The following is a 21,818-nucleotide window of genomic DNA, read 5'->3' as shown; positions in this document are numbered from 1 at the left end:
TAAGAATAGGATTAACCACCGGTAGAAAATCTACATGATCGATTTTTCCCTAGGTTACGGAAGAACAAGAGGTAGACGAATAGATAGATAGAAAAAAAAGAAGGAGAAAGAGAGAGAGAGAGAGAGAGAGACAAAAAAGTATAGAAGAGTCGAACGATGGACATGGCTGAATAAAAGCTTGGTCCTGACAAACGAAAATCCGAGTTCTATTGATAGACAAGTCGAAGTTCATAGATAGAGAAGGGCTAGCAATGTTACAGCCATTAAACGAGGATCACTGAATCCTAGAATCGTTTCGAAAGAATCATGCTTTGAATAATCGAAGTGCGTTCCGAGCCAATACTGCTTTCGATTTCTTTTATCATTCGTACACATATTCTTTCTCTCTCTTTTTCTCGTTTTTTTTTCTCTTCCTTTTTCTTTTCGATTGATCGACGTAACAATGATCTCGAATGTGAGAATTCAAGGCGAGAGTACTCGTCGAAAAAAAATATTTTCTCCTCTTGCCAGTTTTTCAAATCCAACCTTCACAAGTGTAGGTTCTCGTTAACCTAGTTCTACGTTACTCCGAACTCACATTTTAACCATAAACTATTCTAATCGCGACAGGTACATCGAATCCGATAGATATCTGCCCGGTAATTTTCCGATCTGTATTTTCGATAAGCCTTCGAGGGAAAGAAACTCTGTTTCCTATTTTATTTTTTTGTTGTTGTTGTACTCTTTTCTATTTTTACAAACTATACGATAATTCATTTCTATATTTCAAATTATTACTAATATTAAATTGATTCTAAATAACATTGTTACTTATATTATAATCTTTCCTTATTAATTATATGAAATTATTTTATTTCATGGAATAATTTAGAAATAATTATTAACGATATTATAAGATAAAACGAGCGGGTATCGTTCAAAGGAATAAAGTTTAATTTAAAAGTACACTTCGATTAGCGCAAATCTTCATCTTTTACCAATAGTAGATAAAATGAGGGCAAAAAGAGATAGAGATAAAGGAAAAAGAGTCCAATATGGTGTATCCGACTACGGATGCTCTAAAGTTTTCTACTTCGAAGAACTGTGTAACTCGGTTTCGTCGTAGGCACAAGCTGTTCTTAAAAGCGAAGGAAAATCGAAGAAACAAAAGTATCTAACCCGGTAATGCTATTACTTTACTTTCTCTCTCTCTCTCTCTCTCTCTCTTTCTTTCTCTTTCTCTATCTTTTGCTCTCTCAGTTTATCTATCCGGTATTCGATTACTTTCGGAAATAAAATTAAGAAATTTCGAGTACTCTAAACGCGTATTTTCTCATCTATGATTGTCATTTAAATCGATTTAATTACATTCTTCGAGAATGACAACTTTATTATAAAAAATTGTACTTACAGAAAGACAAATTCATTTTGGCACGAGTAAATGCATAACGAATGGCTTTACAAGGGTTCTCTCTTTTATCGAGAAGAAAAAAGGGGCTTTTGGTGACTTTCGAGGGAAATTAATATCGCGACGGTTGACCGCAAATCAGTTGGCGCATACGTGAGCCACGAAATAGAAGAAGCAATTAAATACGTCGGGGAAAATACGTTTAAATGTACCTTTATACATAGCTACGTACGTAGGGAAAGAGGTGTCGCGTTAAAGTGTGTCCAGATAACCGTTCGCGAACACCCTAGCCGGTTACCAAGCTGGCTATTTACGAGATAGAGGGTGAAACAGATAACCCCCGTGAACTTCCATCTCTCTTTCTCTCTCTCTCTCTCTCTTTTACGATCCTGCAGGTGTGTCCTACCCTTACAAAATTAGTAATGTTAGACCCTTAAAAGCGATACGCGCATTAAACGCAAAGAACATAGCATGACTACGTAATTAGTGTTTTCTGCTAATTATTTCTCTTTTATGTACCAAATATTTGTCTCGTTACGATAAATTTAAATAAAATTTAAAAATTTTAAATTATTACTTTTTTTATTATAATTCATATATATATATATATTTTTTATATAGTACATTTCTATTCGTTTCATCAAAATATATCGACGAAAAATTATTTAATGTAACCAGTTTGTAAAGAAAATAATAATCTTTAGAAAAATTTTTTTGCTTTCTTAATCACAAAATGTTAGACGTTTATTGTCTTTAACCTAATCTAATTTATGCAAGTCAATCTTTGCCACCAAGTGATTGTTGTCACCGTTCCTAGATGGAATGCAATTTTTTCTAAGAACATTCCATTTCATAAAATTGCGTTCTCAAGCTAGACCAAATTCTGATCAGTTTCAGATCCTAATCCGATCTGCTACTCTCGGCCAATCCAATTTTAACCAAATCGCATCCATGCTGATGTGCTAGTCCATTTGTTCCTACTGGTCAAATAGTCGCCAGATAAGTCGCCATAAAACGTCACTGTATCAACCCTAACACATTATAAACCGATATCGACCACTCTATGATGTATGTATTTATGATATTTTTATGGTATCATGGTTAAGTTTTTTATTTTATTTCAATTCTTAATAATCAACTTTTAACAGTATTACAAATGTTTTTTAACAAAAAATATTAAAAATCCTTTTTTGAAAAATTAAAAAATCTACTATTACATGTTTTATATTTACACTTATACTTTTTTCTTTTTTTTACCAACATAATAACCGATCGACTAATTATGAAAATTGATAGGTTTGGGACGATAAATTCTTCGTAGAAATTAGTAAAGCGTTAGAAACTTCTACGTTTCATCGTGATAGCTCGAAGTTAAAGCGCAGCTTAAAAGTTCGAATGTAGGACGAGGAAAACAGCGTTTTCGATTCCCACGCGTGTCACTCGGTAGAACTTGGTTATATCTCAGAAATCGTCATTATGGCTACCTAATTAAGGGATTTTCGAACTAAACTTTTAATCCTCGAGTAAACTTCAAAAACCTTGTTCTTCTCTCTTCCAGAATCGTGTAAGTTTGATTAGCTCGAATTAAAGATTCTTCATCGATTAATTTAATCTCTCGATAATATAGAATTTAATTACTTATAAGAAAAAAAGAAAGAAAGAAAAAATTAAAACTAATAAAGAGTCTCTCTCTCTCTTCATAGTCGTGAATTAAAAAAAAAATTTCAATTATCTCTTTGCCAGAACCGAAGCAAACGCAACACGATTCTTTGTAATTTCTTTGGACGGAAAAACTTTTTCCTTCTCATTCTTAATTAACCCTCACGTTGGGCTATACGTAAGAAAAATAAGAAAAATAAAATAAGGAAAGAGAAAATAATCGTCGGTGGGGGAGGGTGGGAAGGAAAGAAGACGTAGAAGTGAAGCGAAGAAAGTAAACGACTTTAAGTTGAGTTCTTTAAACGCGAGTAGGGGAGGAAAAACAGAGAGCGTGTACTTTGCACGCTATTAGTCGTTTGAGACTAAGGAAGGGCAGGGAAACGTAACGTGCACCGTTAAGCCTCGTGAAAGCTTCTGAAAGTTCTTTGAAAGCTCGGTGAACCACTCAAGCAGGAAGTAAAGACTCATGTGTCGTTCGCTAGCATCCTCTCCTCGCAACGTACTTTCTTTCCCTTTTCCTTAATAAATATTCTTTGTCACCAATGTCGGGAATATAACTCACCCTGCGGTTTTTCGACCGTCTTGAAAAAAAAAAGACACTTTATACGCGAAAACGTCTATTCGCGATTAATGTCGACCCACCCACTACCTCTCAACACGATATATTTTATATATTCAACTTTTAATATTACACTTTTGGCTCATAATGACTTGTCTAGCTTACATTGTTTAAAATTTCATAATTAATTCGAACTCACAAGCCATTACTTCGTAAAAAACATCATGCGTGAAAACGTTGACGGATACATTCACAAAATGCATACTTTTTTCGAATCTGATTTTTTCCCATTAAAAATTGATTTGGAGAGGAATAATTCAAATTAGCATGAATGTTAGTTAGTGACTTTTGGCTGAACACAAACGATATATGCATGCATCTATAAATACATACATAGACGCGCGTATACGTGTATATATGTGAGTTACCAGATAGATAGATACGTATCTATGTGTATGTATGTATATTACGAAAAATTTCCAACGATCTATGAATATGTACGAAGGTGAATTGCTCGGCGACGAAATAATATATCTTTGAATACAGTCGCTCGTTAAAGTCCTTGCACTCTGCATTTATTTTCTTCTCTTGTAACACCATGATTTAGTCGTATTTGTTTCGACCAGGTTCTCCCAAGTGTAAACGTTCCGATCGATCGATAGTCTTTAAAATATAATATTCCTACTTGATTTTTAATTTTTATATTAGAGTATCGTGGAAAATACTAGTAATAGGAATAAAACAGCGTGACCCAAATAACGAACGTTCTAATTGGATCGATAATGTTGCGAACAAGTTTGGCCTGAAAACTCTGCCATGGACCACTTTTGAAAGCGTAATGATTTTCAGTAAGTGAATGACAGGAAGGAGAGAGAGAGAGAGAGAGAGAGAGAGAAATAGAAAGAGAAGAGATGAGTGAATGCCGCTTGAACGGGACGAATTTATCGACGTAACACGATAGGGGCTGGCACAAAATACCCAACAGGTCGACGCGGTTCGGTAAATTCTTCATCGACCCTAAACAGATCGCGAGCTGTTTCGTTTCTCTGGGATGAGGAACAAGAGAGATAGATAGATAGATAGATAGATAGATAGAGAGAAAGAGAGAGAGAGAGAAACGGAGAATTGAAGCAAGGGTGGCCCGATGAATAAATTTCGCGTGCGAATGGTTCAACGTGTTTGGCTGCATACGAAACGCGACGAAGAACGGAAGAGAGGGAGGAAAGAGGGATATTTGGTTGTACGTCGATGAGGGTTTCGGAGTCCAAAGGGGTGATGAGGGTTACCACGCCTCTTTCACGTATTCCTAACCAAGTCTGGTGGTTTCCTTAAACAAACGAAAAGTTTGCCTATTCTTTTTTCTTTCAAGAACGGAGGAGGATTTTCTACATCCTTTTACAAATGGATCATTGAACTAATTTAGGAGAATACATTTCAGAACTTTTATCTTTATAAAATTATAGACTATGTTGGTTAATTACTTTTTTTGCAGTATCAACATTTATCGCAATAATACGATTTATGTTCGGAAGGATATACGATTAGTCGAATCAATCGATTTATATCGATAACGTATCTGCTTATTTATTTGTATGTAAAGAAAGTTACATCGATACGACAGAACAAAAATATAAACAAAAAAATAAGTACCTATATTAGATAATACAAGGAAAATTGTTGAATTACATATTTGCCTACGTTAATAACAATCCCTACGAGTGGCTATGAAAGTTTATTACAAAAAAAGAAAGTAACGAGTTTAAAGTTATTTCATTCTTGAGCAGTTCCATTTTCCCTGTCTCCCAAAACTTTAGCCATAGGCTAGGGTATCCCAATTCTCAAGTTCGTATCGGTAAGACGCCGAGAGTCTCACAACGTTTCTTAATAATTCGCTTGCGTTAATTTTTACTTGATTTTTTCTTATTTTCCACATCCATCCTCGACAACTCCTCCACTTTTCTATCTTTCCTCTCGTCTTCTTCTTAAAATCCTTCTACTCTACTTTATTCTCTTCTCTTCTTTCTTTTCGCGTTCATCACTTCATTCGAGAACGTTCAATCTCGATCAATCGAAACAAAAGTTTTCCTTGGATTCTCTCTCTTTCAATCGGAGAAGTAGGAAAAGATCCGTTTATAACGTCTTTGTAATTGGCAATAAGAATTGGCTTCTTCGTTTAATTAAACCGCTTCTCTGGCACTGACGAGAAGATAATTATTGAGATTGCCATCGATCCTTCAGCTTTGGCCAATTAACAATACGATTCGTATCGATAAATTGCGAAATGTATATTACATGAGAGTAAGTACGCGCAACACCGATACGCTTCCATTTTTACAGATTTTATTGCGATGGCAAATACAAGTCGAAGCCGCACGATTACGCGCTGAAAATGGCTAAATAATTGCTATCCCTTTGAGAGAGAATACGGCTTGATTACGGCTTTTAAATCGATAACACAAACACTAATTTGTAATACATTCAACGATTTTCTTTAAAAGAATATACAAATATTATATATTTTTTTAAGAAATATATATACAATAATTAATGATAAAAGAAAAAAGGCGAGAAAAAAAGGAAAAAATTGGTCTTTATCCTTTTCTACGCTCAAATCTTACCAAAGATAAGATTTCGATTTTTTTTATTTGCCATTTGGAAAAAGCAAAACTACGATGAGAACGTGATCGTTTTTTGGACGTCGTCGTAGATGTGAACTTTTCGTTTCATCGATTATTCTCTCCTAGACAACACGGAATTCACATATAAATGGGATTCGCATATTTGCTTTGAATTTTCTTCTTTTTTAATTCGTTTTTTGTGTTTTTTTTTTTTAACCAATGACAGATCGTTCCACTCCAATTACTTCCGCTTAAAGCAGTCGTTAATTAAAAGTTCGTGCTGAACCGTTAATAGCCCCCGCATTATAAGAGCACTTCTCTGACAGCGGACAAATCAACGAGAAATAAAAGAAATTGAATTTTTACGTTCGAATAAATGAATCCGTGGGCCACCCATACGTGGACACCTTTGTGCGAAATAATCACGTTTATGTACAAAACGAAACGCGAACGATGACAACGTGTGTGCGTGTGTGTGCATTCAGCTATCTGTGTAAAAATTGCTTTCAAATGACATTAAATTTATATATTAAAGAATACGAAAATTACGATCGTTAAAATGCATTATTTTGTACAGTGGAATCGTCGTAACGAGTATAGGTATTTACGGCAAAAAAGAAATAAAAAAAACATAGAAACTACGACGTAAATTGTAAAGAAAAAGAAAAAAAAAGAAAGAATGAAAGGACAAAAAAATAAGAAGAAAATCCGAACATTCCACTGGACTGTAAGCCCTCGGTGAGATAATGTTAAGGTAGATACGAATGGTTCGTTAGCCAAATCCGAACGTGCGTCAAGCAAGGGAAGAAGAAAAAGTGGATTCGACGAATAGGTCGTGAGTCTCTTCGTTGTTATCTTTTTTCTTCCTCTTCCTCTTCTCATTACATTCGCGTGAAACCTACATCTACATACATATGTTACGGTCGACAAAGCGGATTAGCAACACGAAACGTTGCTGGAGTCCAATGAAAACGAAACCTGCATCTACTATGTGCAGAAAGTATCGAACTATTCTCGATAGTCCTTTCAATGTGCATACAAGCTTGTTAAGAGATTGAGAACAAGAAAGAAAAAAAGAGAAAACAACAAAATTAAAACAAGAAAAGGGATAGAAAGAAGAATCCTTGTAAAACGTGCAAGTACAAGCAGGAAATCAACGAGTGAGAGTGAGAATGAAATTACGGTAAGAGGAAAAGAGAGAGAGAGAGAAGGTAGGAGGAGAGAAGGAGAGAATGGGGAGAGGACCACCATCGTCCATTTACTCAAACCAATGCATATGTTACACCCTGGCTAGGTGATTCTCCAAGTTGGATTGTGGATTCAATTTCAGAGGCGTCCGGTCAGTTAACCCACCCTCCATTCGAAGATTGCAAGGGTTACGGGTCGCTGAATTTGAAATATGTCCCGGTGGTTGTCCACAGGATGCTGTCTTCTCTCCTTCATTCTTTTTTCAACTTGTTAAAGGGAACTTTTACTTTCGATTTTATAGATATCTCGGTTCTTCCTCGAAAAGTATCAAATTTCTTTTCGTTTTCGATTTCAACTCCTTCCTCTTTAGTTTGATCCACTTCCGTGAAATCAGTCGTAAATCTGTAAAAAATAGTAGCAAACGTTGAGCACTTTGGTCTAACTAAACTTTGTAAACGTAATAAGATAAAAGTAAAAGTAAAAGTAACGAGTTGAGAAAAGGGGAAGAACCGTGCTCGTAACCTAACTCACGGATTTCGTCGAAAGTTTACGAGAAGTCTGACTCGCGTCATTGTGGTAAAAAAGTTTCAGTATTTTATCTCATCCTCTCATCTCGAGCTAATTGATTCGGATGCTAAACTTTAATCAACAAATAACGAAATTAAAAGACGGTAAACCTGTAAAAGGCATAGGTGTACGTAGGTAGAAGAGAAGAAAGTAATTCAACTAATGACATAAGTTATTGATTAAAATATTGAATTTACCGGAAACAATTCAGTGATTTTTCAAACGAAGAAAAAATGGGAAATAAATCCTGGCAATTCAAAATTATAATAAAGTATTAAAAAGATTTATGGAATGTGATTGTTATGAACAATTCGTTTGATACAGTTCGAAAGTACGAGGGCAACTAACGATGCCTATAATGAATTCACCCCGTTCTTCGCCTTTACCCTTTCTATCAGCTCTTTTGCCATTCACCAAAACACTACTACTTCCATCATCACCCACCATCACCATCAGAATGGACGAAAGACTCGTTGGAAACGTTCACGAAGCGAGCTATTCCTTACTAACGCAGACTTGTTACGACTTAATTAATCGCAATAATTAAAAGGAAGGTGTAGGTAACGGAACCCAAGCAGAGGTGCAGTCAGCTTCAGGCTCGCCGTTCTACGTTTGAATATGCAAAATCTCTCTTACGATGGGAGCCTGCGCAGGCAAGAAAAGCCGATGTTGAGACGTGGCACCATCGTGGTACTTTGCCTTTAGTATACGTTCGTATATATGTGCACGTGTATGTGTGTGTATGTTGGTATCTGTATGAGTAAAGTCGACTATATGGCGGTCGAAGGAAAAGGGCAGGAACTTCGATGTCAAGAGCATACCGTGATTCATGAGAGATTTCGAATGATAACAGTCGTGCTAAATAGGACATAATAATAATAATAATAACAATAAAAAGTCGATATAATAAACTGAATAAGAAAAGGAAAAATACAAATTAAATAATGATTTTTCTTTTCTTTCTTCTGTCTTTTTCAATTTTCATATAATCTTCAAGAGCGTCTTATTATTCGCGAATTAAAAAAATAAGCAACGCAACGATGATTAATGAAAAATCCGTTACCGTGTGCCCCGTATACAGTGAAAGAAATATAAATTAAAAGTACGGACCAAGTTAGGAAGGATAGCAAACTTTTTGTATCTCTCCCTCTCCTCGAGTTGTTGTAACTTTGGAAAAATTTTCTTCATACCCGCTTGGGACGAGCAATAGTCATTATGCAATCTTGAGAAAAGATTTCCACTTCTTAATAAGGAATTTATTTAAACGATTTATAAAATCTCTTCTTCGTTACCAACTTTTTTCATTCCTATTATTATAACTAAACACGTCGAGTATTAAATTTGGATCTTTTTATCTTTTTGTAGACAAACGTTGACAAAAATCGTCGAAATTTTCTTTTGAACTAAGACTAACAATTAGTTAGTAATATAACAAATACGGTTACTAGTTGTATTTTATAGAGACGAATTACAATTGATCGATCGTGCGTGTAAACGATAATAGATGTAACGCGAGTGACAGAAAAGTCGATCGTAGTGTTAAGCATGACGTAGTCCATGACAGAGTGTACTGCCTGGTAGGGGGCAAGGAAAATGTCAATGGTCGTCGAGGGTTACGGTATGGCCACGGCCATGTTGGTTCATAGGGTTAATGGAATGGGGAGAGAGAAACGGAGAGGGTAACGACGGGACCTCAGTGAACAATATGAATCGAACGACCGAGGCTAATACCATGTTGTAAAGTTCAGTCTGCGAAGCAGCTCTTGCTTTCGTCGTTCTTGGTTCCGTGCATTGTCCTATCAGAATTCATTCAACGTGTTCTGCAATTTACATATCGCTTACCTGCAAGTAATTTTCAGCTTCAATCGATCTACGTATTATATACTTTTACCTTTCTTTTCTTTACAATTTTTAATATAAAAATTATTTATGAAACAATCAATTTAATCTAACTTTATAGAAAAGATTTTTTTTCTAATAAAAGTTTATAATTTACCAATTATATTTACGTAATAGCTTTGTCGTCGTTTAGAAAATCTTTTGATCTTTAATAATTTTAATATTAGTCCATGCACAAAATTGTGTATATTCTTATTTAAATATACGTATGAAATTTGTTAATTTGAAAATAAATCTAAGGAAATAAATTGTTAGCAATGAATTAAATATTTTATTGATAAAATTATAAAGCATATTTCTCTCCAGGTACCTATTACTCAGAATTGTTAACGTTCGAGGAAATCTTTCATTTCTTGCGATCTATATAAAGCACCACGTTATTACAAGTTAATGAACGGACGTTCAATCTCTCTCTGTTCGATGCAAATTAGCTGTGTGTGCAAAGTAATTTAGCTATAAGCATCGTAATGAGGTTAATTACTTTGATTTAACGACGTACCGCTAGACCAGTGCCTCGCCTTGGTACGATCTTCGATCGATACCAATTTTATCGGATCGACATGCACGCTTCGTTTTTCTTTCTTTTTCTTTCTCTTTTTTCTTTTTTTTATTTTCTCTTTTTATTTAATTATAATCTCTCAAAGCTCGGCTAATACATATATATAAAAGAAATAAATTTGATTTGTCTCCACGTCGAACTAAAATTAACTTACTCGATCGTAACTCATTTCCACTTAGTCGACATTAATTTCATTCTTGATCGATTTATGGTTTAAGCAAGGTCATCTATCGTGACTTTTAACATTTAAAAAAGAAAATGAATTTTATTTTTAAATCGAATTTTTCGTGCGAATATTCTAAAAGGTAGACGATAATATTTTCAATATATAAATACGTCTGTATAATTTATATAACTATATATATAATAATAATACAAGGAGGCATTTTAATACGAGTGTTCTGTAGAGCAGACGACGAAGACGAAGACGGTGAACGCGTAATTTAATGTACTCCGAGTGGTTTCAAGGAGGCGAGTCCTTCCTCCTTAAGTCACGACAATAATTAGGGGACCTTCTTATAATAAGAATGCCTTATAATAAGGGAAGCCTTCTCTTCCAACCCTTCGTTCTCTCAACTTCCATCGTGTTTTCATTCCAATTTAATACAATCGTGTAAAAGCAGCCAACTGATAATGATTTTCACAAATAATTGTTAACGATCATAATGATGTTGTGCAACAACGTATATAAACGTACACATCATTGTTGTTGCTCATTTATTATATACAATTTACTCTTCCCTTTTCTTCTTCCTCTTCCTTTTCCTCTTCCTCTTCCTCTTTCTCTCTCTCTGTTTTCCTTTTCATTCTGTCATTCTTTCTTTCTTTTCCTCCCTCTCTCCCTTTTTCTTCTTCATTCCCTTTTTTCTTCTCAAACCCTTTGTCGCTCTTAACCCTTTTAATCTTTCCCCTTATTACTTCTTACTTCTTTTAATTAATTGTTAAATCTCATTCCTACTTTACAATCGAATACTATATTTTGAGTAAATGAGCCGATATAAAAAGATATTAATTTGAATAAACGTTTAAATTTTTATTTCTTATGATTATATAATATAAAGGATATATATAAAAATAATAAAAATACCTCAATAGAAGATAATAATTCTTCTCGTTGAATTTCCTTTTCGAATATTTATCTAAAGTCGGAAATCGCGTGCGTTTACTGAACTACTAGGGGCGACAAAATATGTATGTGTCATAAATGTATGAGAAATACAAATCATCCGACTATATTCGTAGGAAGTTAACATTAATAATTCAAATCATAACTGCCTTCGATGTCAGCATCTACTTTAGACTGAAGAAATAGCTTTAACACTGGCAAGTATTATGCTACATGTTCCAGATGAAAATGATTTAAAATTACAATAAAATAAAAGAATTATTTACGTAATAATATTTTATATTTAAAAAAAAAGAAAAAACTCACATAAATTTTCTTCTCGTGAAAAATATTCATATATCTGGTTAACAAATTTGTATGAGAAAACTGTTATCTCTCTTTTGTAGGCAAACATTTCATAAACTTAGAAATGCCGACGGGTGAAAGTGTTCGTACGACCAGCCTTGCCCTTATACCCTTAACCAGAAGCTTGAAAATATTTTCAACGTCGCGGTATGTCTACTCTTCTGCCTGATTTATTACGTAGACTGTGCGTTCAGTCCCTCTAGTTGGCCTTCACTCCTGTATCATACGAGGGTTGTCACGTAAAACATATTGGCACGTTATTAAATTCTTGCCTAATATGCCGGAATAATGACCCTAAAAGTTCAACTAAAAAATGATCAAGTCTAGCCGGAGTTTAATGAAATCACGGAAATTGTTTAACCAGGACATCATGTAAAACGTTTTATGCTATATTATCACGCTGCCATATTAATAATTCAAGAACTTTGTTGATATAACTAACTAATAAAAAGACACCTCATGATAAATGATAATTAAACAACAGTACATTTCGATCTTAAGTTAAAATAAATTCTCTATTATCTGGAAATTGGAATTCACAAAAAAAAACGAAATTTCATCAAATTATTATAGTAGTATAATTATGTTCTTAAATGACGATCAAACTTTACAGTTCTGTATCTTGTTATCATAACAATTGTATTCCGTAATGGATAGTATATAGCTAGCGATATATGCTAATAATATTTGTGTATATCAAAGATAAGGAAAACCAATATTTGGTTAGTGTTCTCATTGCGACAATTATTAAAAGATAATTTATAACTCGACATAATAATGAAGGTACATGATTCGAAAATAAAACGAGTACTCTCGTGTCATTCAAGATGAAAAAATCGTAATAGCACGATACGAGATAGTATTTCCTTAATGGATCACGCGATAGTTTCCGTTCTTGAACTCGAATGATTCATTCTATGCGTCGGACAAATTAATGTCCCTCCTGTCAACGGACAATATAGTTCAAACATCCGGAAGTTAATGGCACGCCGATAACCCTCAGCTGTCGTCCTGTCTCTACTTCCAAAACTGCCGATCCATGCATCCAACGTCACGCATCCATGATTAATCTCTTTTGCAACGAAATGCATTTTATAATCGATCCCTTTGTACCACTTAATTGACATCCTAATCGATCCAGTTTCAAACGGGACGAACGAGTTTCGATGAAAAATTCCATCGATTTCGTAGCAAACGAATTGACCATCGTTTACCCTTATTTTTTCTCTTTTTTCTTCTTTTTTTTTGTCTATTGCCAATTCGTCATCGTCAATAGCAAAATTAAAAGGTTTGCAGGGAATTTTCCCACGTCTATGAAATTTCATGGAAATCTATTCTAATTCTCTAAGAAGGGATGTTAATCAATGCAACCTCGTTCGTCGCTTTTCAATTCGATTGAATCTTATTCATGATCGAGTGAGTCACTTGAGTTCTCAGACAAACACTTCTCTCGATCCTGTCGGAGAGAACAAATAAAGCGTGAAAGGCTAGAACCAACATTTCGATGGTTGTAGTCATTCGACGAAGTGAAGAGAAGAGAAGAGAAGAGAGGAGAAGAGAAAAGAGAAGAAAAGAGAAGAAAAGAGGAGAGAAGAGAAGAGATGCCTTTGTAGACGCATCAATCGGTCGATGACTGCTCCGTTACGCTCTATTACGATATCAAATAGCGTTGGCGTTTAAGTCAAAGCTCTCTCACAAGTTCTTGTCTTTTCAAGAGACATACACGTCTCTCTATTCATTTCTACATCTATGCGTTTCCATAAATTTTTTATGATAATTTTATTATGCAATTTTTCAACCCGTACACACGCATTTTTTATTTATTATTAAATTAATAAATATCATATAATACGTTCTTTATATTCGAATCAGTAACATTCCCCTAAATTTCAATAGAACTGAACAACCAATACGAATAACAATTACGAATAGAAATTCGTTGAATCATACAATTTCATATCATATCATCTTATTCACATTTCTCTTCTTCGACAAAATCAGGTTTGTTCGTAAAGTAACAAGAAGGTATGTATCGCGGGGGTGGTGGTCCACGAAGAACAGGGCGAAAGCAACGCATGGAAACGTGGAATGTAAAATTTCGAAGCTTATCTGTCATCCAGCGAGGTTACATCCACCGATGCGGAAATCCATCTCCATTAGAGGTCGCTGGCTTATTCCCATGGCAACCTGGTCCCCACGGGCTAGCCCCGTAAGGTTATCTATTATCCTTGAAAATGTACAACCACAAGGGCAAGGCGTAAACATATGTGTATGATGAAACGTATATATGCAAGTAGGTAGATAGATGCATACGTGGGTGTGTATAGAAGCGCGTGCATATCCCCTTGTAACGTTTAATACTTGCAGGCAGGAGGGCGTGCAATATCTGATACATCCGTTAATCGGATCTACTGCTGCTGCTGGTGCTAGTGCTGCTGCTATTGCGAGAAAGAGAAAGAGAAAGAGACAGAAACAGAGAGAGAGAGAGATAGAGAGAGAGAGAGAAGATAGGGAAGTGTGCAGAATCCACAGAATACTTCGAAAAGTATGCAAACGAGGCGAGGCACTGGGATTTACGTCAAATGTCCGTACGAGCCGATGTAAAAATAGATTTACACGGAAACGAGATATGCGAGAGATCGGCCGATCGAACCGTTTTATTTATTAGCTCTCTTCTGCCCCCGCAATCGTTGACCACCGCGAACTATCAAGCGAAACTCGCGAGCGAGAACCTCTCCTCCCCTCCCGTTTCTACGTCAAGATGATATATATTTCAAAATGTTGTTCAAGTGTTGAAAATGTCCAGTTACATCGATAAACAATCAATGCCATTTGGTAGAATCTGATTTTCAAACTTCGTCGGAATAATTTCTCTCTTTATCTCTCTTTCTCTCTCTCTCTCTCTCTCTTTTTATCCCTCGATAAGATTTGAAAATAGTAAATCCTACGTAGCTCGGTACATTTTCTCTAATGGAAATTTAAATCGATTTATATATAATGACGAAAGAATGAAAAAATTATATATAATTTTCTTAATGAATAATAAATCCTACGTAGCTCGTTACATTCTCTCTAATGAAAATTTATTTATTTATAATAATGAATGGATGGAAAAAGTGTATATACTTTTCTCTTGTTGTTTTATAATTTTTTCCGACACGTTGTAAGAACATATTATAACGTGACATAAAACTACGATTAAAATTTATTGATATGTTATATAACTTTATAATATTTTTTGTAATAATGAATTAAAATGAATCTAAAATGAACTTTCCGGTGAATAGACAAAAGTAACTCGAAGTCGTATCACGTTGCATTTACGGTATTAAAACAGTTTTTATTTCATTTCATGCAGAAGATACGATCGATACGTTTTTATTTTTCTCAAAATTTATTTCCTGTAGTTGTCGTATCTTCGAACATGATTTAATGTTGACACGCGGATCTATGGATACATATTGCTGTTTTATCAAACTTCTTGCATATATCGATAAAACGTGCAAAATTTTCTAGTTCGCAGCTCGTCTGGATTTGCCGGCTCGAAAATGTGAATAAAGTTGTTTCTCTTCTTCTTTGAGTCGATTAAAACTTCGATTAAATCGATTACAAATGTCTTATAAACAAAAATTCAATAATAAATAATTTAACATTTTAATATTGTTTTATTATTTGTAAACAAATTCACGATTATTTGAAAAGAAATTAATTCATAATTAATTCAATAAACATTCATGTGCTATCATTTTAATATTTTTAATGACCAATTATTAAATGCTGCACCTTGTAGAGTCAATTTTGTTATTATTTTATCATTATAAATTAAATTACGCGCGCGCATGATAGACTAGGCGACTTTAATTTTCTTTGAATTGTTCATAATAAAAAAACAAGTTTAATTCTGATAACTCGATTTTACAAGAAAAGTAATATCATGTTTCGAAGTCTAACCACATAAAGATTACCATTTCTGGAGATCCTAATTTAAATGAATATTCATTAAGACTCATTCACCAATAACACTTGTCAAACTTTACACGACTAAAGACAACAAAAAATTGATTGCAAAATATCAAAAGTCACGACGTTGAATTTGACGTTTGAAATTATTTTATAAATTAAGAATATTAATCGCTGTTTAATATTGAAACAATTAGGTTAATACTGCATCCTATATACTTTCATCCTGAGAGCCTCATAAAATTCACGTTTCCTCTATCCTGTGTTTCTTCTTTCTCTTGTTCGTGTAATATTTCGCATTGTATAATTTGAGCGACTTCACAGCACGTCCGGAAACTCACTCGCGACGATCTTTTCGCGATGCTCATAACGTTAATATTATACTCGGAGAAAATGCGTATTCCACGGATTTTCTCGCTCGCGTGTACCTACTTCCTGCAACACGAAAAGTATAGAAAAAGAGAAAAAAAAATATTTAAAAAAAGGCTAGAAGAAGGGGACGGGAGGAGGAAAAACAAGTAAAATGAGAGTGGTTGAAAGGAAGGCCCCATTCTCGAACGCATTAAAGCGGACTTCATACGCGGAGAGCCGACGGAATGAGTGGTTTCGTTGCATCTCGTGTGCGTTTTCCCTTCCGCAGTTTTCTCTATCTCTCTCTTTCTCTCTTTCTCTCTGTCTCTCTTGATATGAACACGATGTGAAAGGAAAAGCCCGTATAACTTTCACTTACGTTCGTTGGCTATTTTCCGTTGAAAAACGAAACTGCGGCCAGACATTGAATCTCTCTAGCCATTCAAGGTTATCGCAGCTGATAAAGCGTTTATGCCACTTCGAATTCGGAAAAGAAAGATCAGCTCGAACTACCATACATTTCCTATCCGTATACTATGTTAAATTGAATGAGATACTTTCAAATCGAGCGTAACTACGGTTTTTTTTTTTACTCTTTCTCTTATTCTCTTGTTTTCATACGATCTAATATGCATTAGCCAAAATTTGACTTACAATTAAATTTCATTTAAATCAGTAGTGAGAGTATTACTTGATTTTATTGATAATACAGTAATCAGATTTTACTCCGTATTTCGGGATGATATTTAGATAAATCTAAAAACGAGGCAACGAACAATTAGAATAATTTTCAATCGATCTTACGGTGAACCTTGACCTATTGTATTAATAAGATAATGCTTGAAGGACGTAAAATCGTCATATGGATTAGAATCGTTTCATTTAATTGGTTTTCTCGCATACCGCTTCGATGATCTGAGCTTTTCAGAATGAGAATTTACGAGCAGCTTTAGGGTGAACGTTCGAAAGATATATTCCAGATTTCAAAGGTCTTTAAGATTGCCTTCAACCATTAGTTGATCAGTGAATTACCGATCACCCATTGAATCGTTTTCTCTCTCGTTCCTAAAACCCCCTTTCATGCGATTTTCAGATGCACTCCGCTTTGAATGCGAATATTTGAATAGCCAACTTGGCCGTACCAAATCCGCCTGATAAATTCTCGGCTGAATCGAAGTTAACGTAGTTCTCGGTGCTTGAAATTCACGGGCACTCGTTAGAAGTGCCCACGAAATCACTCGACCGTTTCGAAAATTATAACTTTTGTCTTTTCTCACGTTTCTACGTTTATTCCGTAGGAAATTGGCTAGTTGTTGTAATCTAACTACTTAATTGAGAGTAAGAAGACATCTTCTTTTTTTTTTTAAATTAATTATTTTAGAAAAGGTAGATGTTTTAATTTGAAAATTAACAAAATAATAAGATTTCTAAAAGCAAAAAAAATACAACAAATTATTTAAATAAGATACAATTTCTAATGACTGTGAGAAACTTCGTAAACACAATTTTTCGGTTTCAAAAAATTCATAAACTCTTGAACAACGATAACGCTGAACGTTTATCCATCAACGTTAAGTTCAAATCTCCCTCGACAACTCCCTCGGTAGTAATGATTCTCGAATGATATTTTCTATAACATTGTGACTCACCGATAATCATAATGCTCGTAACCGTGTCCTTTACGATCCATTCTCGAGGATTTTATGAGACGGGGCTGTTCGATAAAACGACTCTACGAAACTTCGAATACAACACACACGCATCTACATATCTAACCCCATGAAGAATATGAATCGTCGAACTAACTAGAAAAAGATATTTTTTCATACAATTTTATCGTTAGTTAAACAAAATAAAATATAAAAAAAGAAAGAAAACTTGGATAACAAGCAGAAATTGTATTAAAATCAAAACGATTGATGAAAAATTATTTGTTCTCTTGAAATCAATAAAATTGCTTATCCGCTTGAATAACACCTTAAAATAAAAAAAAGAACAAAAAAGAAATTGTGCGAGTCATCATTGAAGAATCTCTCCTCTTTGACCAGAAAGCCAATTCGTATCTCGGTTAACTTGCGTGAACCGTCAGCATCCTAAGTAAGAAAAACGGTAAAGAGTCGGTGCAGTCGCCTGCAGACGACAAACCAATTAATTTCTCATTTCGATTCGTTCAATTTTCGTTGTAGGAGATTCAGGTAGGAACTCGACAACGATTTTCCGCGTCTTCCTGTCCGGACGCGCACAATCATCGACCACTTGCAGCGAGAGAAGACGGAATAGGGAATGGAGAGGATAGGATAGTGAGAGAGTGGAAAGAGTGAGACAGAGAAAGAGAGAGAGAGAGAGAGAGAAGAAGAAAAAAAAAGACTAAATCGAGCGAGTGTCAGTTTATGCAGATGTGGGTGAGCAGCGAGGCAAATGGGGAAAGGGAGAAGAACGACACGTACTGAGGAATGAGTGAAAAATAAAAAAAAAAAAGAGTTTGAGTGATGTTGTGCCTGGAAGAAGAAATACCTACCACATTCATCTCTATTTCATGGATTTTTTTTCTACAGAAGTAGTAACCTACGGAGTAACTACGATTAGAAAAGAATTTTTCTGACAACTTTTCATTTTTCCATTAGATAAAAAAAAATTATCATCCTTTATAAATTGATTATTTCGTTCGTGTTCAGCCAAAAGTAACTAACTACACATTTGGTACTTGCTTTATGTACTTGTAGATTGATTTTTTCCTATTAAAAATTACTTTTACGAGCAATAACTCGTCGTTAACTGATCGATAAGTTTGCATGATCGAATATAGATACATACGATAGCAAAACTGTTAAAATCTATCTTTGCCATTCCTTGACATCTAACTTGATTCTAACGATAAATTTTACGAGGTATTCAATAACTAATTTTCTCCTTCGAGAATTATCCTGTTACATTTTTTAAAGGTGATAGGAAAACACGCATACATATACTAGACTCTTATCCAGGAAGCTTGTCGATTATGCCAGAAACTCATTCAAGGTTTTAACTTTATAACCGATGCATTTAATACTCGTATACGTACATAGACCATAATATCAATCACTTTCTTTCTTTCTGTCTTCTTTTTTCTACTCTTACTCTTCCTCCTTCTCTTTTCATATTTGTTCTCATTCCTTTTCTATCCTCGTCTACGTCGATTCTCCCTACGCCGGAGCGACTCACTCAGCAACTTTTTAATCACCCTCACTGAACAAAGCTAGAGCAACACGCTACGGGTGTTCCGAAACAAGCCGAGAACTCTTATTTTCGTCTCGAACGTCCTAGCTCAAGAGCAGTCTTATTAAAGAACGTCGTGATCGTACTTTGACATTACTAACAACGTGCCTACACCGCGGGGGGTGTCTTTTGTCTCGAAAATTAAAAAGAATATTAGACTTTTTTCCATAAAAAAATACATAATTTTTTTATTTTCTTGTTATAATACAAATATAAATTATATCGTTGATCTTTTATCATGAAATACTTTGTGGACATTAATCGATTATAATGGGATGTTGAAACAATGAATCGCAGGTATTCTTACGAGTACGCAATGGGGATCTTTTCCCTTTCCCTTTGTCTTTGTCTTTGTCTTCGTCTCATGCCGCACGCACACCGACCACATTTTCATTCTCACGGCTCACTTTGCCAACTTTTCAATTTTCGAAATTAGACGACCGCTCGAAGCTTCTACTTGCACGATACTACCTTCTCTCCCACGTTGAGAAGTCACCCCTTCTCTTCCTACTCTATCTTCCCTTTTTCTTTCTTCACGTCCAAACAATGGCAAACTCGAAGGAAGAACAACGCCGTTGCAGCTTTGTCTCTCTGAACGATCTACCCATCCCTTTCTACGTATTTTTATATTTATATATATTTTAAACGAACATCTCGTAAAAATGTTTCTTTTCGCTATTCGTTCTCTCACAATTATTATTATTATTATTTTCATTGTCAAATAAAGACGAAATTTCAATAGGATTTTTATACAATTGACTTTGGGCTTCGATTCGTGCTTTATTATTCCATAATATTGTCGAAGAAATCGTATAAATCGTTATGGTTAGATATTTAATTCGGTATTTATTCAAACGTAGGGAGAATTTAATTTTTACCAATAAGAGAGAGAGAGAGAGAGAGTAACTCACGTCGTTGAATATACAGTTGAAAAAAGACAAATAGAATAATACGTTTCACCTCGAATAACAGGCGTCCATTCGGTAATCGAATCGCCGATCCTCGGCATATTTGCATGGCACACTCTCTCTCCCTGGAAACGATGTTATTCCATCTCGAGCAATTAAATCGATCGAATACATTAATTAATTCTCCCACGCACACTTTGAACACCTATATGACATCGTCCGTTTTGTTTCAGTACAGCGATCGGTCCACGCCCGTACTCCTGATAGTCTCGCTTGCGGGGATCAAAGTATGCAGTCCAGATGGAAAAGTGAGTACGGATCAGAAATATATAAGTACTTACTTATCTATTATACACATACATCTTGATCGTATATTTAACGTTTGTGTTAAAACGATCCTAAGAAAAATCTATTCCGACGAAGATAACAATTTGATCAATTTTACATCATAAAATTGATGATAATTCGTTTACGATTAGAACGTAGCGTGTGAATGTATAATTTTTTATTGCGATAGTAAAAGATAAAAAAAGAAAAAAAAAAGAGAGAAAAAGACAGATAGATAGACAGACGGATATATTAAGAAGACCAGGTAGCAGAAAAAGAAGCCAATAGCTGTCGTGCGATCTTTCGCGTGTCGCATCCCTTTTGATTTCAGAGTGGAAAGAGTAAAAGAGTAAAAGAGAAATAGAGAGAGAAAAAAAAAGAGAGAGTGAGGGAGAAAGAGAAAATCAACGTTGTCTATCTTTGAACGCGTTCGCGAAACACGACAAACACAAAGAAACTCGGCCAACCTGTTCCAAGCGAGACAACATCGTGTGACGATATACAGTGTCGTATAAAATCCATTCAAACATGCGAACCTTATCCTGCTAGCGTACATGTGTCCTGTTTTTGTACATTCCACGTAGTAAGCCAAATGGACTATAAATATATGTTGAAAAGAGAAAGAGAGAGAGAGAGAGAGAGGGAAAGTTAGAGGGCCACACAGTGCTTTTTATGCTAGCTTTTAGTTTTTAGAATGTTTCGTCACGAGCGTTTTACGCCTCTGAAATATGTATGTATCAGTAAAATATTACGTGTACGAAACCAGTTTCTATTTTTCTCTCTCGCACACATACGTCGATTCGTTCTCTTTATTTCTTTCCATAGTAAACGAAGTTCATTCGCGAATTCTTCCGCGTTATCTGAGCTTTTTAAAAGATTTTCTTCTCTGTTAGTAATTACTGGCTCGCTAAAACTTCAAACGCCTAAAAAGTTTTACCACCTCTTCTTCTTATTCTTCATTATCTTCCATCCCACTAGTTTTTCGTTTCAAGGTATTCTCCTATACTGTTTCGAGATTATTTATTATTATTTATTAAACGTCGTATCGATCCTCGGTATAGAAAATACAAAAAGAAACGAAACTAACGTCGATATTGTACAACATCAACA

General features: G+C 34.8%; 1 protein-coding gene across 3 annotated transcripts in view; it reads left to right on the top strand.

Moving 5' to 3' along the window:
* LOC122522409 (tensin-1-like) overlaps positions 1-21,818 on the top strand; it is a 190,779-nt gene that overhangs the window by 86,075 nt on the left and 82,886 nt on the right. For 2 of the 3 annotated variants that reach the window (XM_043643493.1, XM_043643494.1), the window contains exon 3: positions 20,620-20,689. In XM_043643493.1, coding sequence (XP_043499428.1) covers positions 20,620-20,689 — 70 coding nt within the window. Of the gene's footprint in view, positions 1-20,614; positions 20,690-21,818 lie in introns of all 3 variants that reach the window. The other variant, XM_043643496.1, reaches the window with a different exon arrangement.

Source organism: Polistes fuscatus, unplaced genomic scaffold (genome assembly GCF_010416935.1).
Source record: "Polistes fuscatus isolate 324 unplaced genomic scaffold, CU_Pfus_HIC Scaffold5, whole genome shotgun sequence".
In the NCBI taxonomy this organism is placed as follows: Eukaryota; Metazoa; Arthropoda; class Insecta; order Hymenoptera; family Vespidae; genus Polistes; species Polistes fuscatus.
This window is presented reverse-complemented; position numbering and strand designations above follow the sequence as displayed.